The 21546-nt window shown below is 51.4% G+C and overlaps 1 protein-coding gene across 1 annotated transcript; it reads right to left on the reverse strand.

The window, feature by feature from the left end:
- Positions 1 to 732: 732 nt before the first annotated feature.
- MAG (myelin associated glycoprotein) lies at positions 733 to 21540 on the reverse strand (the record flags this gene model as incomplete). The annotated part of the gene is given in 10 exon segments (XM_033084504.1): positions 733 to 953; positions 1978 to 2053; positions 3049 to 3145; positions 4177 to 4497; positions 7041 to 7245; positions 8129 to 8184; positions 13348 to 13522; positions 13524 to 13609; positions 15134 to 15430; positions 21324 to 21540. Coding segments are annotated over 10 exon segments (1677 nt in total), but the record flags the coding sequence as incomplete, so codon positions are not given.
- Positions 21541 to 21546: the final 6 nt, after the last annotated feature.

The following is a 21546-nucleotide window of genomic DNA, read 5'->3' on the forward strand; positions in this document are numbered from 1 at the left end:
GGTGGGCGTGGTCAGGTGAGGTGGGCGTGGTTCAGGTGAGGTCCAGGTGTGCCCAGGTTTATCTCAGTTGTTCCCAGGTGTGTCCAGGTGAGGTGGGTGTGGTTTAGGTGAGGTCCAGGTGATGTCCAGGTGTGATGGGCGTGGTCCAGGTGTACAGGGTGTGGTCCAGGTCAGGTCCAGGTGTTCCCAGGTGTATCCAGGTGTGCCCAGGTGTGGTGGGCGTGGTTTGGGTGTGCCCAGATGTATCTCAGGTGTGTCCAGGTGTGCCCAGGTGCACCCAGGTGTGCCCAGGTGTGATGGGTGTGGTCCAGGTCAGGTCCAGGTGAGGTGGGCGTGGTCCAGGTCACGTCCAGGTGTCCCCAGGTGTGCCCAGGTGTGTCCAGGTGTGCCCAGCTGTGCCCAGGTGCACCCAGGTGTGCCCAGGTGTGTCCAGGTGAGGTGAGTGTGGTCCAGGTCGGGTTCAGGTGTCCCCAGGTGTGTCCCAGTTGTGGTGGGTGTGGTCCAGGTGTGTCCAGGTGTATCTCAGGTGTGCTCAGGTGCACCCAGGTGTGCCCAGGTGTGTCCAGGTGTACAGGGTGTGGTCCAGGTGTATCTCAGGTGTCCCCAGATGTGCCCAGGTGTGTCCAGGTGAGGTGGGTGTGGTCCAGGTGATGCTCAGGTGTGTCCAGGTGTGCCCAGGTATATCCAGATGTGTTCCAGGTGTGTCCAGGTGTGATGGGTGCGGTCCAGGTGTGTCCAGGTGTGCCCAGGTGTATCTCAGGTGTGTCCAGGTCGGGTTCAGGTGTGCCCAGGTGTGTCCCCAGGTGTCACTTGACCCGGATCTCCGCGTACTCCGGGGGCTCCTCGGGGGGTCCCCGGGCGGGTTTGGGGGGAGGGGCGGGCTCGGGGGGGGCTCCCGGCCCCTCCCCCACCCCCAGGGCCCAGCGCCCGACGGCGCCGCGGAGCCAGCGGGGCTGGGGGGGAGGGGCGGGGTCACCTGGGGTCACCTGGGGTCACCTGGGGTCACCCGGGGTCACCTGGGGTCACCTGGGGTCACCTGGAGCCCCAAGTGTCCTCCCAGGTGGGTCCAAAATGGCCCCAAAATGTCACAAAAATGTCCCCAAATGTCCCCAAAATCCCCTCAGGACCCCCAAAATGTCCCCAAATTTTGATCAGGACCCCCCAGAATGTCCCCAAACGTCCCCAAATTTCACTCAGGACCCCCAAAATGTCCCCAGATTTTACTCAGGACCCCCCAAAATGTCCCCAAATGTCCCCAAATCCCCACCCAGGGATCCAAAATGTCCCCAAATTTCACTCAGGACACCCAAAATGTCCCCAAATCCCCACCCAGGGACCCTGAAATGTCCCCAAATGTCCCCAAATGGTCCCCAAATGTCCCCAAATTTTGCTCAGAATCCCCAAAATGTCCCCAAATGTCCCCAAATCCCCTCAGGACCCCTCAAAATGTCACCAAATTTTACTCAGGGACCCCCAAATGTCCCCAAAATGTCCCCAAATGTCCCCAAATTTCACTCAGGACCCCCAAAATGTCCCCAGATTTTACTCAGGACCCCCAAATTGTCACCAAATTTTGCTCAGGACCCCCCAAAATGTCCCCAAATGTCCCCAAATCCACCTTCAGGACCCCCAAAATGTCCCCAAATTTCACTCAGAATTCCCAAAATGTCCCCAAATTTTGCTCAGCATCCCCAAAATGTCCCCAAATTCCCACCAAGGACCCCAAAATGTCCCCAAATTCCCACCAAGGACCCCAAAATGTCCCCAAATTTTGCTCAGGACCCCCCGAAATGTCCCCAAATGTCCCCAAATCCCCACCCAGGGACGCAAAATGTCCCCAAATTTCACTCAGGACCCCCAAAATGTCCCCAAATTTTGGTCAGGACCCCCCAGAATGTCCCCAAACGTCCCCAAATTTCACTCAGGGACCCCTGAAATGTCCCCAGATGTCCCCAGCCGATGTCCCCGCCCCCTCACCTGCAGTGGGCGTGGCTCCGCCTCCCGCCCCCCCGGCGGGGTCACCGGGGTCACCGCGGGGCTTCCCGACGCCTTCCTGCAGGGGCGGGGCGGGGGCGTGGCCTCGTTAGCCTTGGCCACGCCCCCAGCCACGCCCCCACACCCTCTGAGTCACGGCGTAGGCGTGGCCTAAAGTGGGTGGGGCCTAAATGGTGTCCAAGGGGCGTGGCTTGATGGATGTGGCCAATAATTTTTTTTAAAATAGAAGTGGGCGTGGTTACTGGCAGGGGCGTGGCCTCTGAGGTCACACCCAAACGTGGGTGTGGTTTATCCCCAAATGTGGGCGTGGCCTCTCATTAAACCATAAATGTGGGCGTGGTCTCTTTTTTTCCTAAAAATGGGCGTGGCCTCAATCAATGTGGGCGTGGCCTGCTGGGGATAACTCACTGTGGGCGTGGCCTCTCTTCCCAAATGTGGGCGTGGCTTAACTGGGAGTTTCCAGATATGGGCGTGGCCGTGCCAATGAAGTGTCAGAGTGGGCGTGGCCTCTTGGGTGTGTCAGATCATGGGTGTGGCCTCTCTAATGATGTGTCAGAGTGGGCGTGGCCTCGCCATGTGGGCGTGGTCTCTTGGTTATTCCACATTATGGGCGTGGCCTATTTGGGATCACTTAAGTGTGGGCGTGGTCTCTTGGGGGGCGTGTCTAAAATGGGCGTGGCCTCTTGGGGTGTGTCAGCTTATGGGCGTGGCCTATTTGGGGATCACCCCAATGTGGGCGTGGTCTATTTGGGAGGCGTGTCTAAAATGGGCGTGGCCTAGCATGGGGGTTTTAGATGGGCGTGGCCTCTTGTGGTGTGTTAGATTATGGGCGTGGCCTATATGGTGGCCACACCAATGTGGGCGTGGTCTCTTTGGGGGCGTGTCTAAAATGGACGTGGCCTATTATGGAGGGGTCCCAAGAATGGGTGTGGCCTATCACGGGGGTGGTCCCCAAAATGGGCGTGGCTTCCCCACCCCCCACCCTTTTCCCTCCCCCCTCCCCAGGCGGGCGTGGCCCCCCGGTGGGCGTGGCCGGCGGGGGGCGGGGCTCACTTGCGGCGGCTCTGGCTCAGGTAACAAACGAGGGCGATGACGACGGCGAAGGCGACGACGGCGCCGACCGGGCCCACCTTGGCCCAGACCAGCCCGGCTGCAGGTGGGACACAGGTGAGATACAGACAGGTGAGAGACAGGGGAGAGACAGGTGAGATACAGACAGGTGAGATACAGACAGGTGAGATACAGACAGGTGAGACAGGTGAGAGACAGGTGAGGGACAGGTGGGACAGGACAGGTGAGATACAGGTGAGACAGGTGAGACACAGGTGAGAGACGGACAGGTGGGACATAGGTGAGATACAGGTGAGCAGAGGTGAGACAGGTGGGACAGGTGAGATACAGGTGAGACAGGTGAGATAGGGACAGCTGTGCCCAGGTGTACCCAGATAACACAGGTAACCCAAATACAACCCCCAGGTGTGCCCAGGTGTGCTCAGGTGTGCCCAGGTGACCCAAATACATCCCCCATGTGTGCCCAGGTGTGATATTCTGTCCCCCAGGTGTGCCCAGGTGCCCCCAGGTGCCCCCAGCTGTGGCCCAGGTGTGCCCAGGTGTGTCCAGGTGACCCAAATACAAACCCCAGGTGCCCCCAGGTGTGCCCAGGTAACCCAAATACACCCCCCAGGTGTGCCCAGGTGTCCTCCAGGTACCCCCAGGTGTGCCCAGGTGTCCCCCCAGGTGCCTCACCCGGATGATGGAAGCGGAGCTGCATCCTGGCGGCGCCGTGGCCGTTCCTCGCCGCGCACAGCACGGCCAGCCACGGCTCCAGGCCCCCAGGTGTGCCCAGGTAACCCAAATACACCCCCCAGGTGTGCCCAGGTGTGCCCAGGTGTGCTCAGGTGACCCAAATACATCCCCCAGGTGTGCCCAGGTGTGCCCAGGTGTCCCCCAGGTGTGCCCAGGTGTGCTCAGGTGACCCAAATACACCTCCCAGGTGTGCCCAGGTGTGCCCAGGTGTGCTCAGGTGTGATGTTCTTCCCTCCAGGTGCTCCCAGGTGTGCCCCAGGTGTATCCCAGGTGTACCCAGGTAACACAGGTGACCCAAATACACCCCCTAGGTGTGCTCAGGTGTGCCCAGGTGACCCCAGGTGTGCCCAGGTGTGCCCAGGTAACACGACTCACCCGGATGATGGAAGCGGAGCTGCATCCTGGCGGCGCCGTGGCCGTTCCTCGCCGCGCACAGCACGGCCAGCCGCGGCTCCAGGCCCCCGCGCAGCGTCAGCACGGCCGTCACCGCCTCACCCGGGCCACCACCGGGGCCACCTGGGCCACCGCCAGGTGCGGTGAGGGCGAAGTCGCGGTGGCCCTCGGCCACGGTGAGGTTGAGCGAGGGCAGCTCGAAGGCGAGCACAGGTAACGGCAGCGCGGCGGCGGCGCAGACGCAACGGGCGGCGCCGTCACCCAGAGGGGCGCAGCGGGACTCGGGGAGCAGCACCGGGGGGTCTGGGGACAGAGGGGACACAAAATGGGATTGGGGACATTGGGGACACAAAATGGGATTGGGGACATTTGGGGACATTGGGGACAAAATGGCGGAAAATTGAAAAAATGGGGGAAAATGGCGGAAATGGGATTGGGGACATTGGGGACATTGGGGACATTGAGGACATTGGGGACACAAAATGGGATTGGGGATATTGGGGTGATTGAGAAAAAATGGGGGGAAAATGGCGGAAATGGGATTGGGGACATTGGGGACATTGAGGACATTGGGGACACAAAAGGGGATTGGGGACATTGGGGACAAAATGGCGGAAAATGGAAAAAATGGGGGAAAATGGCGGAAATGGGGTTGGGGACATTGGGGACATTGGGGACAGTTGGGGGGATTGGGGACGTTGGGGGGATTGGGGACATTGGGGACATTGGGGACACAAAATGGGATTGGGGACATTGGGGATGTTGAGGACATTGGGGACACAAAATGGGATTGGGGACATTGGGGACAAAATTGCAGAAAATGGAAAAAATGGGGGGAAAATGGCGGAAATGGGGTTGGGGACAATGGGGACATTGGGGGCATTGAGGACACAAAATGGGATTGGGGACATTGGGAACATTGGGGACAGTGAGGGGATTGGGGACATTGGGGACAGTGAGGGGATTGGGGACACTTTGGGGATTTGGGGGGATTTGGGGACATTGGGGACATTGGGGACACTTTGAGGATTTGGGGACATTGGGGGGATTTGGGGACATTGGGGACATTGGGGACATTGGGGCGGCGCAGACGCAACGGGCGGCGCCGTCACCCAGCGGGGCGCAGCGGGACTCGGGGAGCAGCACCGGGGGGTCTGGGGACAGAGGGGACAGAGGGGACATTGGGGACACAAAATAGGATTGCGGACATTGGGGGGATTGGGGACATTGGGGACAAAATGGTGGAAAATGGAAAAAATGGGGGAAAATGGGGGAAAATGGCGGAAATAGGATTGGTGACATTGGGGACACTGGGGACACAGAATGGGATTGGGGACACTGGGGGAATTTGGGGACATTGGGGGACATTGGGGACACTGGGGACACAGAATGGGATTGGGGACATTGGGAACATTGGGGACAAAATGGCGGAAAATGGAAAAAATGGGGGAAAATGGCGGAAATGGGATTGGGGACATTGGGGACATTGGGGACACAAAATGGGATTGGGGACACTGGGGGAATTTGGGGACATTGGGGGACATTGGGGACACTGGGGACACTGGGGACACAAAATGGGATTGGGGACATTGGGGACAAAATGGCAGAAAATGGAAAAAATGGGGGGAAAATGGCGGAAATGGGGTTGGTGACATTGGGGACATTGGGGGGATTGAGGGGATTTGGGGACATTGGGGACACTTTGAGGATTTGGGGACATTTGGGGGATTGGGGACACAAAATGGGATTGGGGACATTGGGAACATTGGGGGGATTGAGGGGATTTGGGGACATAGGGGACACTTTGAGGATTTGGGGACATTGAGGGGATTGGGGAAATTGGGGACATTGGGGACACAAAATGGGATTGGGGACATTGGGAACATTGGGGACAAAATGGCGGAAAATGGAAAAAATGGGGGAAAATGGCGGAAATGGGGTTGGGGACATTGGGGACATTGGGGACATTGGGGGGATTTGGGGACATTGGGGACATTGGGGACACAAAATGGGATTGGGGACGCTGGGGACATTGAGGGATTTGGGGACACTGGGGACACAAAATGGCGGAAAATGGGAAAAATGGGAGTGGGGACATTGGGGACATTGGATACATTGGGGGGATTGGGGACATTGGGGACACAAAATGGGATTGGGGACATTGGGGACATTGAGGAAAAATGGCAGAAAAAGGGAAAAAATGGGGGGAAATTGGGGGAAAATGGCATTGGGGACATTGAGGGGATTGGGGACATTGGGGACATTGGGGACAATGGGGACACAAAATGGGATTGGGGACATTGGGAACATTGGGGATAAAATGGCGGAAAATGGAAAAAATGGGGGAAAATGGTGGAAATGGGATTGGGGACATTGGGGACATTGGGGACATTGGGGGGATTTGGGGACAGTGGGGACATTGGGGACACTTTTTCTTTTTTTCCCCAAATCCCCCTTTTTCCCCCCAAACCCAAACCCACACTCCACGGTGACGTTGAAGGCCCCAAAACCCCAATTTCCCATCCCCAAAATCCTCATTTTCCCTCCCAAAATCCCCTTTTTTTCCCCAAAAATCTCAATTTTTTCCCCATTTTTCACATCCAAAAAAATACAAAAATTTATAATTTTCCCAAAATCCCCGTTTTTCCCCCCAAACCCACACTCCACGGTGATGTTGAAGGCCAGGCTGCTCCCCAAAATCCCTTTTTTCACCCCAAAATCCCAATTTTTCCTAATTTTTTTCCATTTTTTTTCCCGAAATCCCCATTTTTTCCCCATTTTTCACATCCAAAAAAATACAAAAATTTATAATTTTCCCAAAATCCCATTTTTCCCCCCAAACCCACACTCCACGGTGACATTGAAGGCCAGGCTGCTGGCGCCGTGCTGGTTCTCGGCCCGGCACAGGTACTCCCCGCCGTCCTCAGGTGCGGCCGCCGGCAGCTCCAGCCTCACCTGGGGCTCGTACACGGCCGCGGCCACCACGCGCCGCCCGCGGGCCAGCGTCACGATCGGGGCCGGGTGGCTCGCGGCCGCGCAGGTGAGCGACACCTGGTCACCGGCCACCACCCACAGGGTGCCGTTCAGAACAGGGGGGCGGGGAGCGTCTGTGGGACAGGTGAGAGACAGGTGAGATACAGGTGAGACAGGTGAGACACACGTGAGACAGGTGAGAGACAGGTGAGATATGGACAGGTGAGATAAAGGTGAGATACAGGTGAGATACACCTGGGACAGATGAGATACAGGTGAGATACAGGTGAGACACAGGTGAGACACAGGTGAGACACAGGTGAGACACAGGTGAGATATGGACAGGTGAGCACAGGTCAGATATGGACAGGTGAGACATGGACAGGTGGGACAGGTAAGAGAGATGAGACAGGTGAGATAGGTGAGAGACAGGTGAGAGACACCTGGCACAGGTGAGACAGGTGGGACAGGTGAGACAGGGGAGACAGATGAGATACAGGTGAGATACAGGTGAGAGACATCCGGGACAGGTGAGCACAGGTGAGCACAGGTGAGACAGGTGAGACACAGGTGAGACACAGGTGAGAGACAGGTGAGATACAGGTCAGATACACCTGGGACAATTGAGACAGGTGAGACAGGTGAGATACAGGTGGGATACAGGTGAGAGACACCCGGGACAGGTGAGATACAGGTGAGTCACACCTGGTCACCCACAACGACCCAGAGGGTGCCATTGAGGACAGGTGGGCGGGGAGCGTCTGTGGGACAGGTGAGAGACAGGTGAGATACAGGTGAGATACAGGTGAGATACAGGTGAGATACACCTGGGACAGGTGAGATACACCTGGAACAGGTGAGATACAGTTGAGACAGGTGAGACAGGTGAGATACAGGTGAGATACAGGTGAGACACAGGTGAGACAGGTGTGATAGACAGGTGAGCACAGGTGAGTCACACCTGGTCACCGGCAACGACCCAGAGGGTGCCGTTCAGGACAGGTGGGTGGGGAGCGTCTGTGGGACAGGTGAGATACAGGTGGGATACAGGTGAGACAGGTGAGCACAGGTGAGACATGGACAGGTGAGACAGGTGAGACAGGTGAGATACAAGTGAGATATGGACAGGTGAGATAAAGGTGAGATACAGGTGAGAGACAGGTGAGACAGGTGAGAGACAGGTGAGACAGGTGAGCACAGGTGAGACACGTGAGACAGATGAGATACAGGTGAGATATCGACAGGTGAGATACAGGTGAGATTGGACAGGTGGGATACAGGTGAGATACAGGTGAGAGATACAGGTGAGATACAGGTGAGATACAGGTGGGATACAGGTGAGAGACACCCGGGACAGGTGAGACACAGGTGAGTGACACCTGGTCACCCGCAACCACCCAGAGGGTGCCGTTCAACACTGGGGGGCGGGGAGCGTCTGTGGGACAGGTGAGAGACAGGTGAGACAGGTGAGATACAGGTGAGAGACAGGTGAGATACAGGTGAGATGAGACAGGTGAGACAGGTGAGATATGGACAGGTGAGAGACTGGTGAGCACAGGTGAGTCACACCTGGTCGCCGGCCACCACCCACAGGGTGCCATTGAGGACAGGTGGGCAGGGAGCGTCTGTGGGACAGGTGAGACATGGACAGGTGAGATACAGGTGAGAGACAGGTGACAGACACCTGGCACAGGTGAGATAGGTGGGACAGGTGAGACAGGGGAGACAGATGAGATACAGGTGAGATACAGGTGAGACAGGTGAGACAGGTGAGATATGGACAGGTGAGAGACAGGTGAGACACAGGTGAGATACAGGTGAGACAGGTGAGATATGGACAGGTGGGACAGGTAAGAGAGATGAGACAGGTGAGATAGGTGAGGGACAGGTGAGATACAGGTGAGATACAGGTGAGACACAGGTGAGACAGGTGAGACACAGGTGATCACAGGTGAGCACAGGTGAGTCACACCTGGTCACCGGCCACCACCCAGAGGGTGCCGTTCAACACCGGGGGGCGGGGAGCGTCTGTGGGACAGGTGAGAGACAGGTGAGATACAGGTGAGACAGGTGAGATACACCTGGGACAGGTGAGACAGGTGGGACAGGTGGGACAGGTGAGACAGGTGAGAGACAGGTGAGATACAGGTGAGAGACACCCGGGACAGGTGAGACACAGGTGAGACACAGGTGAGATACAGGTGAGATACACCTGGGACAATTGAGACAGGTGAGACAGGTGAGATACAGGTGAGCACAGGTGAGTCACACCTGGTCACCGGCCACCACCCACAGCGTGCCGTTCAACACCAAGGGATGGGGAGCGTCTGTGGGGACAGGTGAGATACAGGTGAGATAAAGGTGAGGTAAAAAGGTGAGATACACCTGGGACAGGTGAGATACAGGTGGGATATGGACAGGTGAGAGACAGGTGAGAGACAGGTGAGATACAGGTGAGAGACAGGTGAGAGAGATGAGACAGGTGAGAGACAGGTGAGACAGGTGAGACAGGTGAGACAGGTGAGACAGATGAGATATAAGTGAGATATGGACAAGTGACATACAGGTGAGATACAGGTGAGACAGGTGAGATACAGGTGAGACAGGTGAGATACAGGTGAGACAGGTGAGCACAGGTGAGTCACACCTGGTCACCCGCAACAACCCACAGGGTGCCGTTCAGGACAGGTGGGCGGGGAGCGTCTGGGGGACAGTTGAGATACAGGTGAGAGACAGGTGAGATATGGACAGGTGGGACAGGTAAGAGAGATGAGACAGGTGAGATAGGTGAGAGACAGGTGAGATAAAGGTGAGATACAGGTGAGACAGGTGAGATACAGGTGAGATAAAAGGTGAGATATGGACAGGTGAGATACAGGTGAGAGACAGGTGAGATACAGGTGAGATACAGGTGAGATACAGGTGAGATACAGGTGAGATACAGGTGAGCGACACCTGGTCACCGGCCACCACCCACAGGGTGCCGTTCAGGACAGGTGGGCGGGGAGCATCTGTGGGACAGGTGAGAGAGATGAGATACAGGTGAGAGACAGGTGAGAGACAGGTGAGATAGGTGGGAGAGATGAGACAGGTGAGATACAGGTGGGACAGGTGAGATACAGGTGAGATATGGACAGGTGAGGTAAAAATGTGAGATACACCTGGGACAGGTGAGATACAGGTGAGACAGGTGTGATAGACAGGTGAGATATGGACAGGTGAGAGACAGGTGAGATACACCTGGGACAGGTGAGACAGGTGGGACAGGTGACACACGTGAGACAGATGAGATACAGGTGAGATATGGACAGGTGAGAGACAGGTGAGACAGGTGAGAGAGATGAGACAGGTGAGATACATCTGGGACAGGTGAGACAGGTGAGACACAGGTGAGACAGGTGAGATACAGGTGAGATACAGGTGAGATACAGGTGAGATATGGACAGGTGAGACACGGACAGGTGGGACAGGTAAGAGAGATGAGACAGGGGAGACAGGTGAGATACAGGTGAGCACAGGTGAGCACAGGTGAGTCACACCTGGTCACCGGCCACCACCCAGAGCGTGCCGTTCAGGACAGGGGGGCGGGGAGCGTCTGCGGGACAGGTGAGATACAGGTGAGATACAGGTGAGATACAGGTGAGAGACAGGTGAGACAGGTGAGATGAGACAGGTGAGACAGGTGAGATATGGACAGGTGAGAGACTGGTGAGCACAGGTGAGTCACACCTGGTCACCGGCCACCACCCACAGGGTGCCATTGAGGACAGGTGGGCAGGGAGCATCTGTGGGACAGGTGAGACATGGACAGGTGAGATACAGGTGAGACAGGTGAGATACAGGTGAGAGACAGGTGACAGACACCTGGCACAGGTGAGATAGGTGGGACAGGTGAGACAGGGGAGACAGATGAGATACAGGTGAGATACAGGTGAGACAGGTGAGACAGGTGAGATATGGACAGGTGAGAGACAGGTGAGACATAGGTGAGATACAGGTGAGACACAGGTGAGATATGGACAGGTGGGACAGGTAAGAGAGATGAGACAGGTGAGATAGGTGAGGGACAGGTGAGATACAGGTGAGATACAGGTGAGATACAGGTGAGTGACACCTGGTCACCCGCAACGACCCAGAGCGTGCCGTTCAGGACAGGTGGGCGGGGAGCGTCTGTGGGACAGGTGAGAGACAGGTGAGAGACAGGTGAGATATGGACAGGTGAGAGACAGGTGAGAGACAGGTGAGATATGGACAGGTGAGAGACAGGTGAGAGACAGGTGAGATATGGACAGGTGAGATACGGACAGGTGAGATACAGGTGAGAGACAGGTGAGATACAGGTGAGGGACACCTGGGACAGGTGAGATATGGACAGGTGACATACAGGTGAGATACAGGTGAGACACAGGTGAGACACAGGTGAGACAGGTGAGACAGGTGAGACACACCTGGTCACCCGCAACGACCCACAGGGTGCCGTTCAACACAGGGGGGCGGGGAGCGTCTGTGGGACAGGTGAGACATGGACAGGTGAGAGACACCTGAGACAGGTGAGAGACACCTGGGACAGGTGAGATACAGGTGAGGGACACCTGGGACAGGTGAGATATGGACAGGTGACATACAGGTGAGATACAGGTGAGATACACCTGGGACAGGTGAGAGACAGGTGAGATACAGGTGAGATATGGATAGGTGAGGTAAAAAGGTGAGAGACACCCGGGACAGGTGAGATACAGGTGAGTCACACCTGGTCACCGGCCACCACCCACAGGGTGCCGTTCAGGACAGGTGGGCGGGGAGCGTCTGTGGGACAGGTGAGATACAGGTATGGACAGGTGAGACAGGTGAGACACAGGTGAGATACAGGTGAGAGACAGGTGAGACAGGTGAGATACAGGTGAGACAGGTGAGATACAGGTGAGACAGGTGAGTCACACCTGGTCACCGGCAACGACCCAGAGGGTGCCATTGAGGACAGGTGGGTGGGGAGCGTCTGTGGGACAGGTGAGACATGGACAGATGAGATATGGACAGGTGAGATACAGGTGAGAGACACCTGGGACAGGTGAGACAGGTGAGACAGGTGAGATACAGTGAGAGACAGGTGAGATACAGGTGAGCACAGGTGAGTCACACCTGGTCACCGGCCACCACCCACAGCGTGCCATTGAGGACAGGGGGGCGAGGAGCGTCTGTGGGACAGGTGAGATATGGACAGGTGAGATACAGGTGAGACAGGTGAGACAGGTGAGATACAGGTGAGACAGGTGAGGGACAGGTGAGATACACCTGGGACAGGTGAGATACAGGTGAGATACAGGTGAGATACAGGTGAGATACAGACAGGTCAGATATGGACAAGTGAGATATGGACAGGTGAGACAGATGAGACAGGTGAGAGACACTCGGGACAGGTGAGATACAGGTGAACACAGGTGAGACAGGTGAGATACAGGTGAGACAGGTGAGATACAGATGAGATACAGGTGAGACAGGTGAGAGACACCTGGGACAGGTGAGACAGGTGGGATATGCACAGGTGAGACACAGGTGAGACAGGTGGGACAGGTGAGATATGGACAGGTGACACAGGTGAGACACAGGTGAGACACAGGTGAGACACAGGTGAGAGACAGGTGAGACACAGGTGAGCACAGGTGAGTCACACCTGGTCACCCACAACGACCCAGAGCATGCCGTTCAACACAGGTGAGATACAGGTGAGATACAGGTGAGATACAGGTGATACATGGACAGGTGAGATATGGACAGGTGAGAAATAGACAGGTGAGATACAGGTGAGACACACCTGGGGCAGGTGAGATACAGGTGAGATATGGACAGATGAGACAGGTGAGATATGGACAGGTGAGATACAGACAAGTGTGATAGGTCAGAGACAGGTGAGAGACACCTGGGACAGGTGAGATTGGACAGGTGAGAGATGGACAAGTGAGACAGGTGAGGAACAGGTGGGACAGGTGTGCAGAGGGACCCAAAGATGGGTTCAGGTGCCCCCAGGTGCCTCCAGGTGAGCCCAGGTGTGCCCAGGTGTGCCCAGGTGTCCCCCAGGTGTGCCGAGGTGTGTTTCTGTCCCCCCAGGTGTGCCCAGGTGTGCCCAGGTGTATCTCAGGTGTATCCCAGGTGCCCCCAGGTGTGCCCAGGTGCGTCACTCACAGGCCACGTGCAGCTCCAGGCTCCGGTTGTGGCGGCCGTGCCGGTTCTCGGCCACGCAGGTGTAGGTGCCGCTGTCCTGGGGGCTCACCTGGGCCAGGTGCAGCGGCAGCGAGGCCACGCCCGGCTCCTCCCGCAGCACCTGCGGCCCCCGGAACCAGGTGAGCAGCGGGGGGGGGGCGGCCCTCGGCCTGGCAGCCGAAATCCACCTGGGAGCCCTCGAGGGCCTCGCTGGGGCCCGACACCTCCAGCACCTGTGGTTCGTCTGGGGGGGGGACAGGTGAGTCAGGGACAGCTGGGCAGGTGAGGTAGGGACACCTGGGCAGGTGAGGTAGGGACAACAAAAACTGCCCAGGTGAGTCAGGAACCCCAAAAACTGCCCAGGTGAGTCAGGGACACCTGGGCAGGTGAGTCAGGGACAGATAAAACCTCCCAAAATCTGCCCAGGTGAGTCAGGGACACCTGGACAGGTGAGTCAGGGACAGACAAAACCTCCCAAAATCTGCCCAGGTGAGTCAGGGACGCCTGGACAGGTGAGGCAGGGACACCTGGGCAGGTGAGGCAGGGAGAACAAAAACTGCCCAGGTGAGTCAGGGACACCTGGACAGGTGAGGCAGGGAGAACAAAAACTGCCCAGGTGAGTCAGGGACACCTGGGCAGGTGAGGTAGGGGCACCAAAATCTGCCCAGGTGAGTCAGGGACACCAAAAACTGCCCAGGTGAGTCAGGGAGGGCTCAGAACATGGACAGGTGAGTCGGGGACACCTGGACAGGTGAGGTAGGGGCATCAAAAACTGCCCAGGTGAGTCAGGGACACCTGGGCAGGTGAGTCAGGGGCACCTGGGCAGGTGAGGCAGGGACGCCAAAAACTGCCCAGGTGAGGCAGGGACACCAAAAACTGTCCAGGTGAGTCAGGGACACCTGGGCAGGTGAGGCAGGGACAGCAAAAACTGCCCAGGTGAGTCAGGGAGAGACCAAAATCTCTGCAAAACCTCCCCAGGTGTGCCCAGGTGTGTCCAGGTGTGTTTCTAACCCCCCCCCAGGTGTGCCCAGGTGTGCCCAGGTATTCCCAGGTGTGTGTCCACCCCCCCCAGGTGCCCCCAGGTGTGCCCAGGTGTGCCCAGGTGTGCCCAGGTGCATTTCCATCCCCGCCAGGTGCCCCCAGGTGTGCCCAGGTGTGTTTCTACCCCCCCCAGATGTGTCCAGGTGTCCCCAGATGCCCCCAGGTGTGTTTCCATCCCACCCAGGTGCCCCCAGGTACGCCCAGGTGCATTTCCATCCCCGCCAGGTGTGCCCAGGTGTGCCCCAGGTGCCGCAGGTGTATCCCTGGTGTATCCCAGGTGTATCCCAGGTGTGCCCAGGTGTGTTTCTCTCCCCCCCAGGTGTGCCCAGGTGCCCCCAGGTGCGTTCTCCACCCCCCCAGGTGCCCCCAGGTGCCCCCAGGTGTGCCCCAGGTGCCCCCAGGTGTATCCCAGGTGCCCCCAGGTGCATCTCCACCCCCCCAGGTACCCCCAGGTGTGCCCAGGTGCCCCCAGGTGTGTTTTTACCACCCCCAGGTGCCCCCAGGTGCGTTTCCATCCCCCCCAGGTGCCCCCAGGTGTGCCCAGGTGCCCCCAGGTGCCCCCAGGTGTGCCCAGGTGTGTTTCTCTCCCCCCCAGGTGTGCCCAGGTGCCCCCAGGTGCGTTTCCATCCCCCCCAGATGTGCCCAGGTGTGCCCAGGTGTGCCCAGGTGCCCCCAGGTGTGCCCAGGTGCCCCCAGGTGCGTCTCCACCCCCCCCAGTCGCGCTCACACTGCACGTCCAGCGCCACGCCGGCGTTGAAGGCCAGGCTGGAGTTGGGCAGGGTCACCTGGCAGCCCAACCTGCGGCCGCCGTCCTCGCGCCGGGGCCGGAAGCGGAGCCGCGCCACCACGGAGCCGGCGCCGGCCGCGTCCTCGCGCCGCTCGCTCTCGGAAACTTCCGGAAGCTCCTCGGTCCCCTCCCAGCGAAGGCGCGGCCGCTGGCGGGGACACGAGTCCGGCACGCGGCACCGCAGCTCGGCCACCGCGCCGGCCACCAGCTCGGCCGGCACCTCCAGCACCGGCTCCTCTGAAAAACACCAAAAAGGCAAAAAAATGTCAACAAATGGCACCAAAAAGCGTCAAAAATGGGATCAGGATAGAGAAAAATCGAGTTCTAGGTGTGTCAAAAATTTCTGTTGTTGGTCCTAAAAATTGAGCTCTGGATGTTCCAAAAGTCGAGTTCTAGAGGTTCCAAAAATTCCTGTTCTTGATCCCAAAAATCGAGTTCTGGATGTCAAAAAAATTGAGTTCTGGGTGTGTCAAAATTCCTGTCCTTGATTGCCAAAATAAAGTTCTAGATGTCTCAAAAATTCCTGTTCTTGATCCCAAAAATTGGGACTGGATGTCCCAAAAGTCGAGTTCTAAATGTCTCAAAAGTCGAGTTCTAGGTGTCCCAAAAATCCCTGTCCTTGATCCCAAAATTCAAGTTCTAGATGTCCCAAAAATTGAGTTCTGGGTGTGTCAAAAATTCCTGTCCTTGATCCCAAAAATCGAGTTCTGGGTGTGTCAAAAATTCCTGTCCTTGATCCCAAAAATCGAGTTCTGGGTGTGTCAAAAATTCCTGTTCTTGATTGCAAAAATTGAGTTCTGGATGTACCAAAAATCCCTGTTCTTGATCCCAAAAAATGGGACTGGATGTCCCAAAAATCAAGTTCTGGGTGTGTCAAAAATCGAGTTCAGGGTTTGTCAAAAATCCCTGTTCTTGGTCCTAAAAATCGAGTTCTGGATGTCCAAAAAATCGAGTTCTGGGTGTGTCAAAAATTCCTGTCCTTGATTGCAAAAATTGAGTTCTGGATGTCAAAAAAAATTCCTGTTCTTGATCCCAAAAAATGGGACTGGATGGACCAAAAATCGAGTTCTAGATGGACCAAAAATTCCTGTCCTTGATCCCAAAAGTTGAGTTTTAGATGTCCCAAAAATCCCTGTTCTTGATCCTAAAAATTGTGTCTGGATGTCCCAAAAATCGAGTTCTAGATGTCTCAAAAGTCGAGTTCTAAGTGTCTCAAAAGTCGAGTTCTAGGTGTCCCAAAAATCCCTGTCCTTGATCCCAAAATTCAAGTTCTAGATGTCCCAAAAATTGAGTTCTGGGTGTGTCAAAAATTCCTGTCCTTGATCCCAAAAAATGGGACTGGATGGACCAAAAATCGAGTTCTAGGTGTCCCAAAAATTGAGATCTGGATGTCCCAAAAATTCCTGTCCTTGATCCCAAAATTCAAGTTCTAGATGTCTCAAAAATCGAGTTCTAGATGTCCAAAAAAATTGAGTTCTGGATGTCCCAAAAATCCCTGTCCTTGATCCTAAAAATTGTGTCTGGATGTCCCAAAAATCGAGTTCTGGGTGTGTCAAAAATTGAGTTCTGGGGGTGTCAAAAATCCCTGTCCTTGATCCCAAAAAACGAGATCAGGATAGAGCAAAAATCGAGTCCTGAATGTGTCAAAAATTCCTGTTCTTGATTGCAAAAATCGAGTTCTAGATGTCTCAAAAATCCCTGTTCTTGATCCCAAAAAATGGGACTGGATGTCCCAAAAATCAAGTTCTGGGTGTGTCAAAAATCGAGTTCAGGGTTTGTCAAAAATCCCTGTCCTTGATCCCAAAAAACGAGATCAGGATAGAGCAAAAATCGAGTCCTGAATGTGTCAAAAATTCCTGTTCTTGATTGCAAAAATCGAGTTCTAGATGTCCCAAAAATCCCTGTTCTTGATCCCAAAAAATGGGACTGGATGTCCCAAAAATCAAGTTCTGGGTGTGTCAAAAATCGAGTTCAGGGTTTGTCAAAAATCCCTGTTCTTGGTCCTAAAAATCGAGTTCTGGATGTCCAAAAAATCGAGTTCTGGGTGTGTCAAAAATTCCTGTTCTTGATTGCAAAAATTGAGTTCTGGATGTCAAAAAAAATTCCTGTTCTTGATCCCAAAAAATGGGACTGGATGTCCCAAAAATTCCTGTCCTTGATCCTAAAAATTGTGTCTGGATGTCCCAAAAATCGAGTTCTAGTTGTCTCAAAAATTGAGTTCTAGATGTACCAAAAATTCCTGACCTTGATCCTAAAATTTGTGTCTGAATGTCCCAAAATTTGAGTTCTGGGTGTGTCAAAAATTCCTGTTCTTGATCCCAAAAATCGAGTTCTGGATGTCCCAAAAATCCCTGTCCTTGATCCCAAAAATCGAGTTCTAAAGGTCCCAAAAATCCCTTTTCTTGATCCTAAAAATTGAGTTCTAGATGTCCCAAAAATCAACTTCTGGATTCCCAAAAAATCGAGTTCTGGGTGTACCAAAAATTCCTGTTCTTGATCCTAAAAATCATGTCTGGATGTCCCAAAAATCAAGTTCTAGATTTCCCAAAATTCCTGTCCTTGATTGTAAAAATCAAGTTCTGAGTGTGTCGAAAATTCCTATTCTTCATCCCAAAATATGGGACTGGATGGACCAAAAATTGAGTTCTAGATGTCTCAAAAATTGAGTTCTAGATGTCCCAAAAATCCCTGTTCTTGATCCCAAAATATGGGGCTGGATGGACCAAAAATTGAGTTCTAGATGGACCAAAAATTGAGTTCTAAATTTCAAAAAAATCCCTGTCCTTGATCCCAAAATTCAAGTTCTAGATGTCCCAAAAATTGAGTTCTGGGTGTGTCAAAAATTCCTGTTCTTGATTGCAAAAATTGAGTTCTGGATGTCTCAAAAATTGAGTTCTAGATGTCCCAAAAATCCCTGTTCTTGATCCCAAAATATGGGGCTGGATGGACCAAAAATTGAGTTCTAGATGGACCAAAAATTGAGTTCTAAATTTCAAAAAAATCCCTGTCCTTGATCCCAAAATTCAAGTTCTAGATGTCCCAAAAATTGAGTTCTGGGTGTGTCAAAAATTCCTGTTCTTGATTGCAAAAATTGAGTTCTGGATGTCTCAAAAATTGAGTTCTAGATGTCCCAAAAATCCCTGTTCTTGATCCCAAAATATGGGGCTGGATGGACCAAAAATTGAGTTCTAGATGGACCAAAAATTGAGTTCTAAATTTCAAAAAAATCCCTGTCCTTGATCCCAAAATTCAAGTTCTAGATGTCCCAAAAATTGAGTTCTGGGTGTGTCAAAAATTCCTGTTCTTGATTGCAAAAATTGAGTTCTGGATGTCAAAAAAAAATCCTGTTCTTGATCCCAAAAAATGGGACTGGATGGACCAAAATTCGAGTTCTAGATGTCTCAAAAGTCGAGTTCTAGGTGTCAAAAAAATCCCTGTCCTTGATCCCAAAATTCAAGTTCTAGATGTCTCAAAAATCGAGTTCCAGATGTCCAAAAAAATCAGAGAAAATCCCTAAAAAATCCTAAAAAATTTCTAAAAAATCTCTAAAAATTCCTAAAAAAAATCTCAAAAAATCACTAAAAAAACCCCTTAAAAATCACTAAAAAAAACCCTTAAAAATCACTAAAAAAACCCCTAAAAAATCCCTAAAAAAATCCCAAAAAAATCCCCAAAAATTTCTTAAAAATCCCGAAAAAATAAAAAAAAAAATCCTGAAAAAATCCCTAAAAAATCAGATAAAAATCCCTAAAAAATCCTAAAAAATCACTAAAAAAATCACAAAAAAATCCCTAAAATATCTGTAAAAAATACAAACAAATTTCTAAAAAATCCCTACAAAATCCCTAAAAAATCTCTAAAAAATCCCTAAAAAATCACTAAAAAATCACTAAAGAATCCTAACAAATTTCTAAAAAATCTCTAAAAACTCTCTAAAAAATCCCTAAAAAATCCCTAAAAAATCACTTAAAAATCACAAAAAAATCTGAAAAAATCCTAAAAAAATCCCAAAAAATTACTAAAAAATACCTAAAAAATCCCAAAAAATTACTATAAAATCCCTAAAAAATCACTAAAAACTCACTAAAAAATCACTAAAAAATCCCTAAAAAATCACTAAAAAATTTCTAAAAAATCCCTAAAAAATCCCAAAAAATCACTAAAAAATCACTAAAAAATCACTTAAAAATCGCTAAAAAATCACTAAAAAATCTCTAAAAAATCCCTAAAAAATCCCTAAAAAATCCCTAAAAAATCCCTAAAAAATCCCCAAAAATTACTAAAAAATTCCTAAAAAATCCCTAAAAAATCACTAAAAAATCTGAAAAAAATCCAAAAAAAATCCCAAAAAATTACTAAAAAATCCCTAAAAAATCACTAAAAAATCACTAAAAAATCACAAAAAAATTACAAAAAAATCACTAAAAAATCCCTAAAAAATCACTAAAAAATCCCTAAAAAATCACTAAAAAACCCCAAAAAATCACTAAAAAATCCCAAAAAAATCAGAAAAAATCCCCAAAAAATCAGAAAAAAATCAGAATTACCCCAAATTTCACTCACCCATGACCTCGAGCGTGGTGTGCTCGCTGAAGCTGTACTGGTTGTATCCTCCCAGGTCTCCCCTGCAGTAATACCTGCCGGCCAGCTCGGGGCTGAGGGGCGGCCCCAGCTGCAGGGAGCAGTCGCGCAGCCCGGGGTCCCCGACCAGCCCCGAAAAATACCCCAAAAAGTACCCAAAAAATCCCAAAAAAATCTGTAAAAAATCCCCAAAAAATTGCTTAAAAATCAGAAAAAATGCCCTAAAAAATCTCAGAAAAATCGAAACAAATTCCTAAAAAATCACTAAAAAATCAGAGAAAAATCCTTAAAAATCCCTTAAAAATCTCAAAAAATTCCAAAAAAATTCCTAAAAAATCCCTAAAAAAATCTCTAAAAAATCTCTAAAAAATCACTAAAAAATCCCTAAAAAATCCCAAAAAATCACTAAAAAATTTCTAAAAAATCCCAAAACATCACTAAAAAAATCACTTAAAAATCACTAAAAAATCACTAAAAAATCCCTAAAAAATCCCAAAAAATTACTAAAAAATTTCTAAAAAATCCCTAAAAAAACACTAAAAAATCACTAAAAAACCCCAAAAAATCACTAAAAAATCACTAAAAAATTTCTAAAAAATCCCTAAAAAATCCCTAAAAAATCACTATAAAATCACTAAAAAATCCCGAAAAAATCAGAAAAAATCACTAAAAAATCACTAAAAAATCACTAAAAAATCACTAAAAAATCACCAAAAAATCGAAATAAAATCAGAAAAAAACCCCAAAAAAATCCCAAAAAGTCAGAATTACCCCAAATTTCACTCACCCATGACCTCTAGCGTGGTGTGCTCGCTGAAGCTGTACTGGTTGTATCCTCCCAGGTCTCCCCTGCAGTAATACCTGCCGGCCAGCTCGGGGCTGAGGGGCGGCCCCAGCTGCAGGGAGCAGTCGCGCAGCCCGGGCTCCCCGACCAGCCCCGAAAAACACCCCAAAAAATACCCAAAAAATCCCGAAAAAATCCCCAAAAAATCGCAAAAAATTCCTAAAAATTCACTAAAAAAATCATTAAAAAATCACTAAAAAATCTCAAAAAAATCCCTAAAAAATATTAAAAAATTACGAATAAATTTCTGAAAAATCACTAAAAAATCACTAAAAAATCCCTAAAAAATCACTAAAAAATCCTAAAAATTTTCTAAAAAATCCCTAAAAAATCAGATAAAAATCCCTAAAAATTACTAAAAAATTTCTAAAAAATCCTTTAAAAATCTCTAAAAAATCACTAAAAAATCACTTAAAAATTCCTAAGAAATCACTAAAAAATCACTAAAAAATCCAAAAAAAATCTGAAAAAATCCCTAAAAAATCACTAAAAAATTCCTGAAAAAATCCCAAAAAATTACTAAAACATCCCTAAAAAATCACTAAAAAATCACTAAAAAATCACTAAAAAATCACTAAAAAATCACTAAAAAATCACTAAAAAATCGAAAAAAATCCCCAAAAAATCACAAAAAAATCGAAATAAAATCAGAAAAAAACCCCAAAAAATCAGAAAAAAATTGGAATTTCTCCCCAAACCACTTACCCATAACCTCTAGCGTGGTGTGCTCGCTGAAGCTGTACTGGTTGTATCCTCCCAGGTCTCCCCTGAAGTAATACCTGCCGGCCAGCTCGGGGCTGAGGGGCGGCCCCAGCTGCAGGGAGCAGTCGCGCAGCCCGGGGTCCCCCACCAGCCGCGCTCTCCCGGCGAAGCTCTCGTGCACGGCGCCGGGTTTGGAGCGCGCCACCACGGGCGGGTAATTTTTGGG

The sequence above is a fragment of the Catharus ustulatus genome, chromosome 39 (genome assembly GCF_009819885.2).
Source record: "Catharus ustulatus isolate bCatUst1 chromosome 39, bCatUst1.pri.v2, whole genome shotgun sequence".
NCBI lineage: Eukaryota > Metazoa > Chordata > Aves > Passeriformes > Turdidae > Catharus > Catharus ustulatus.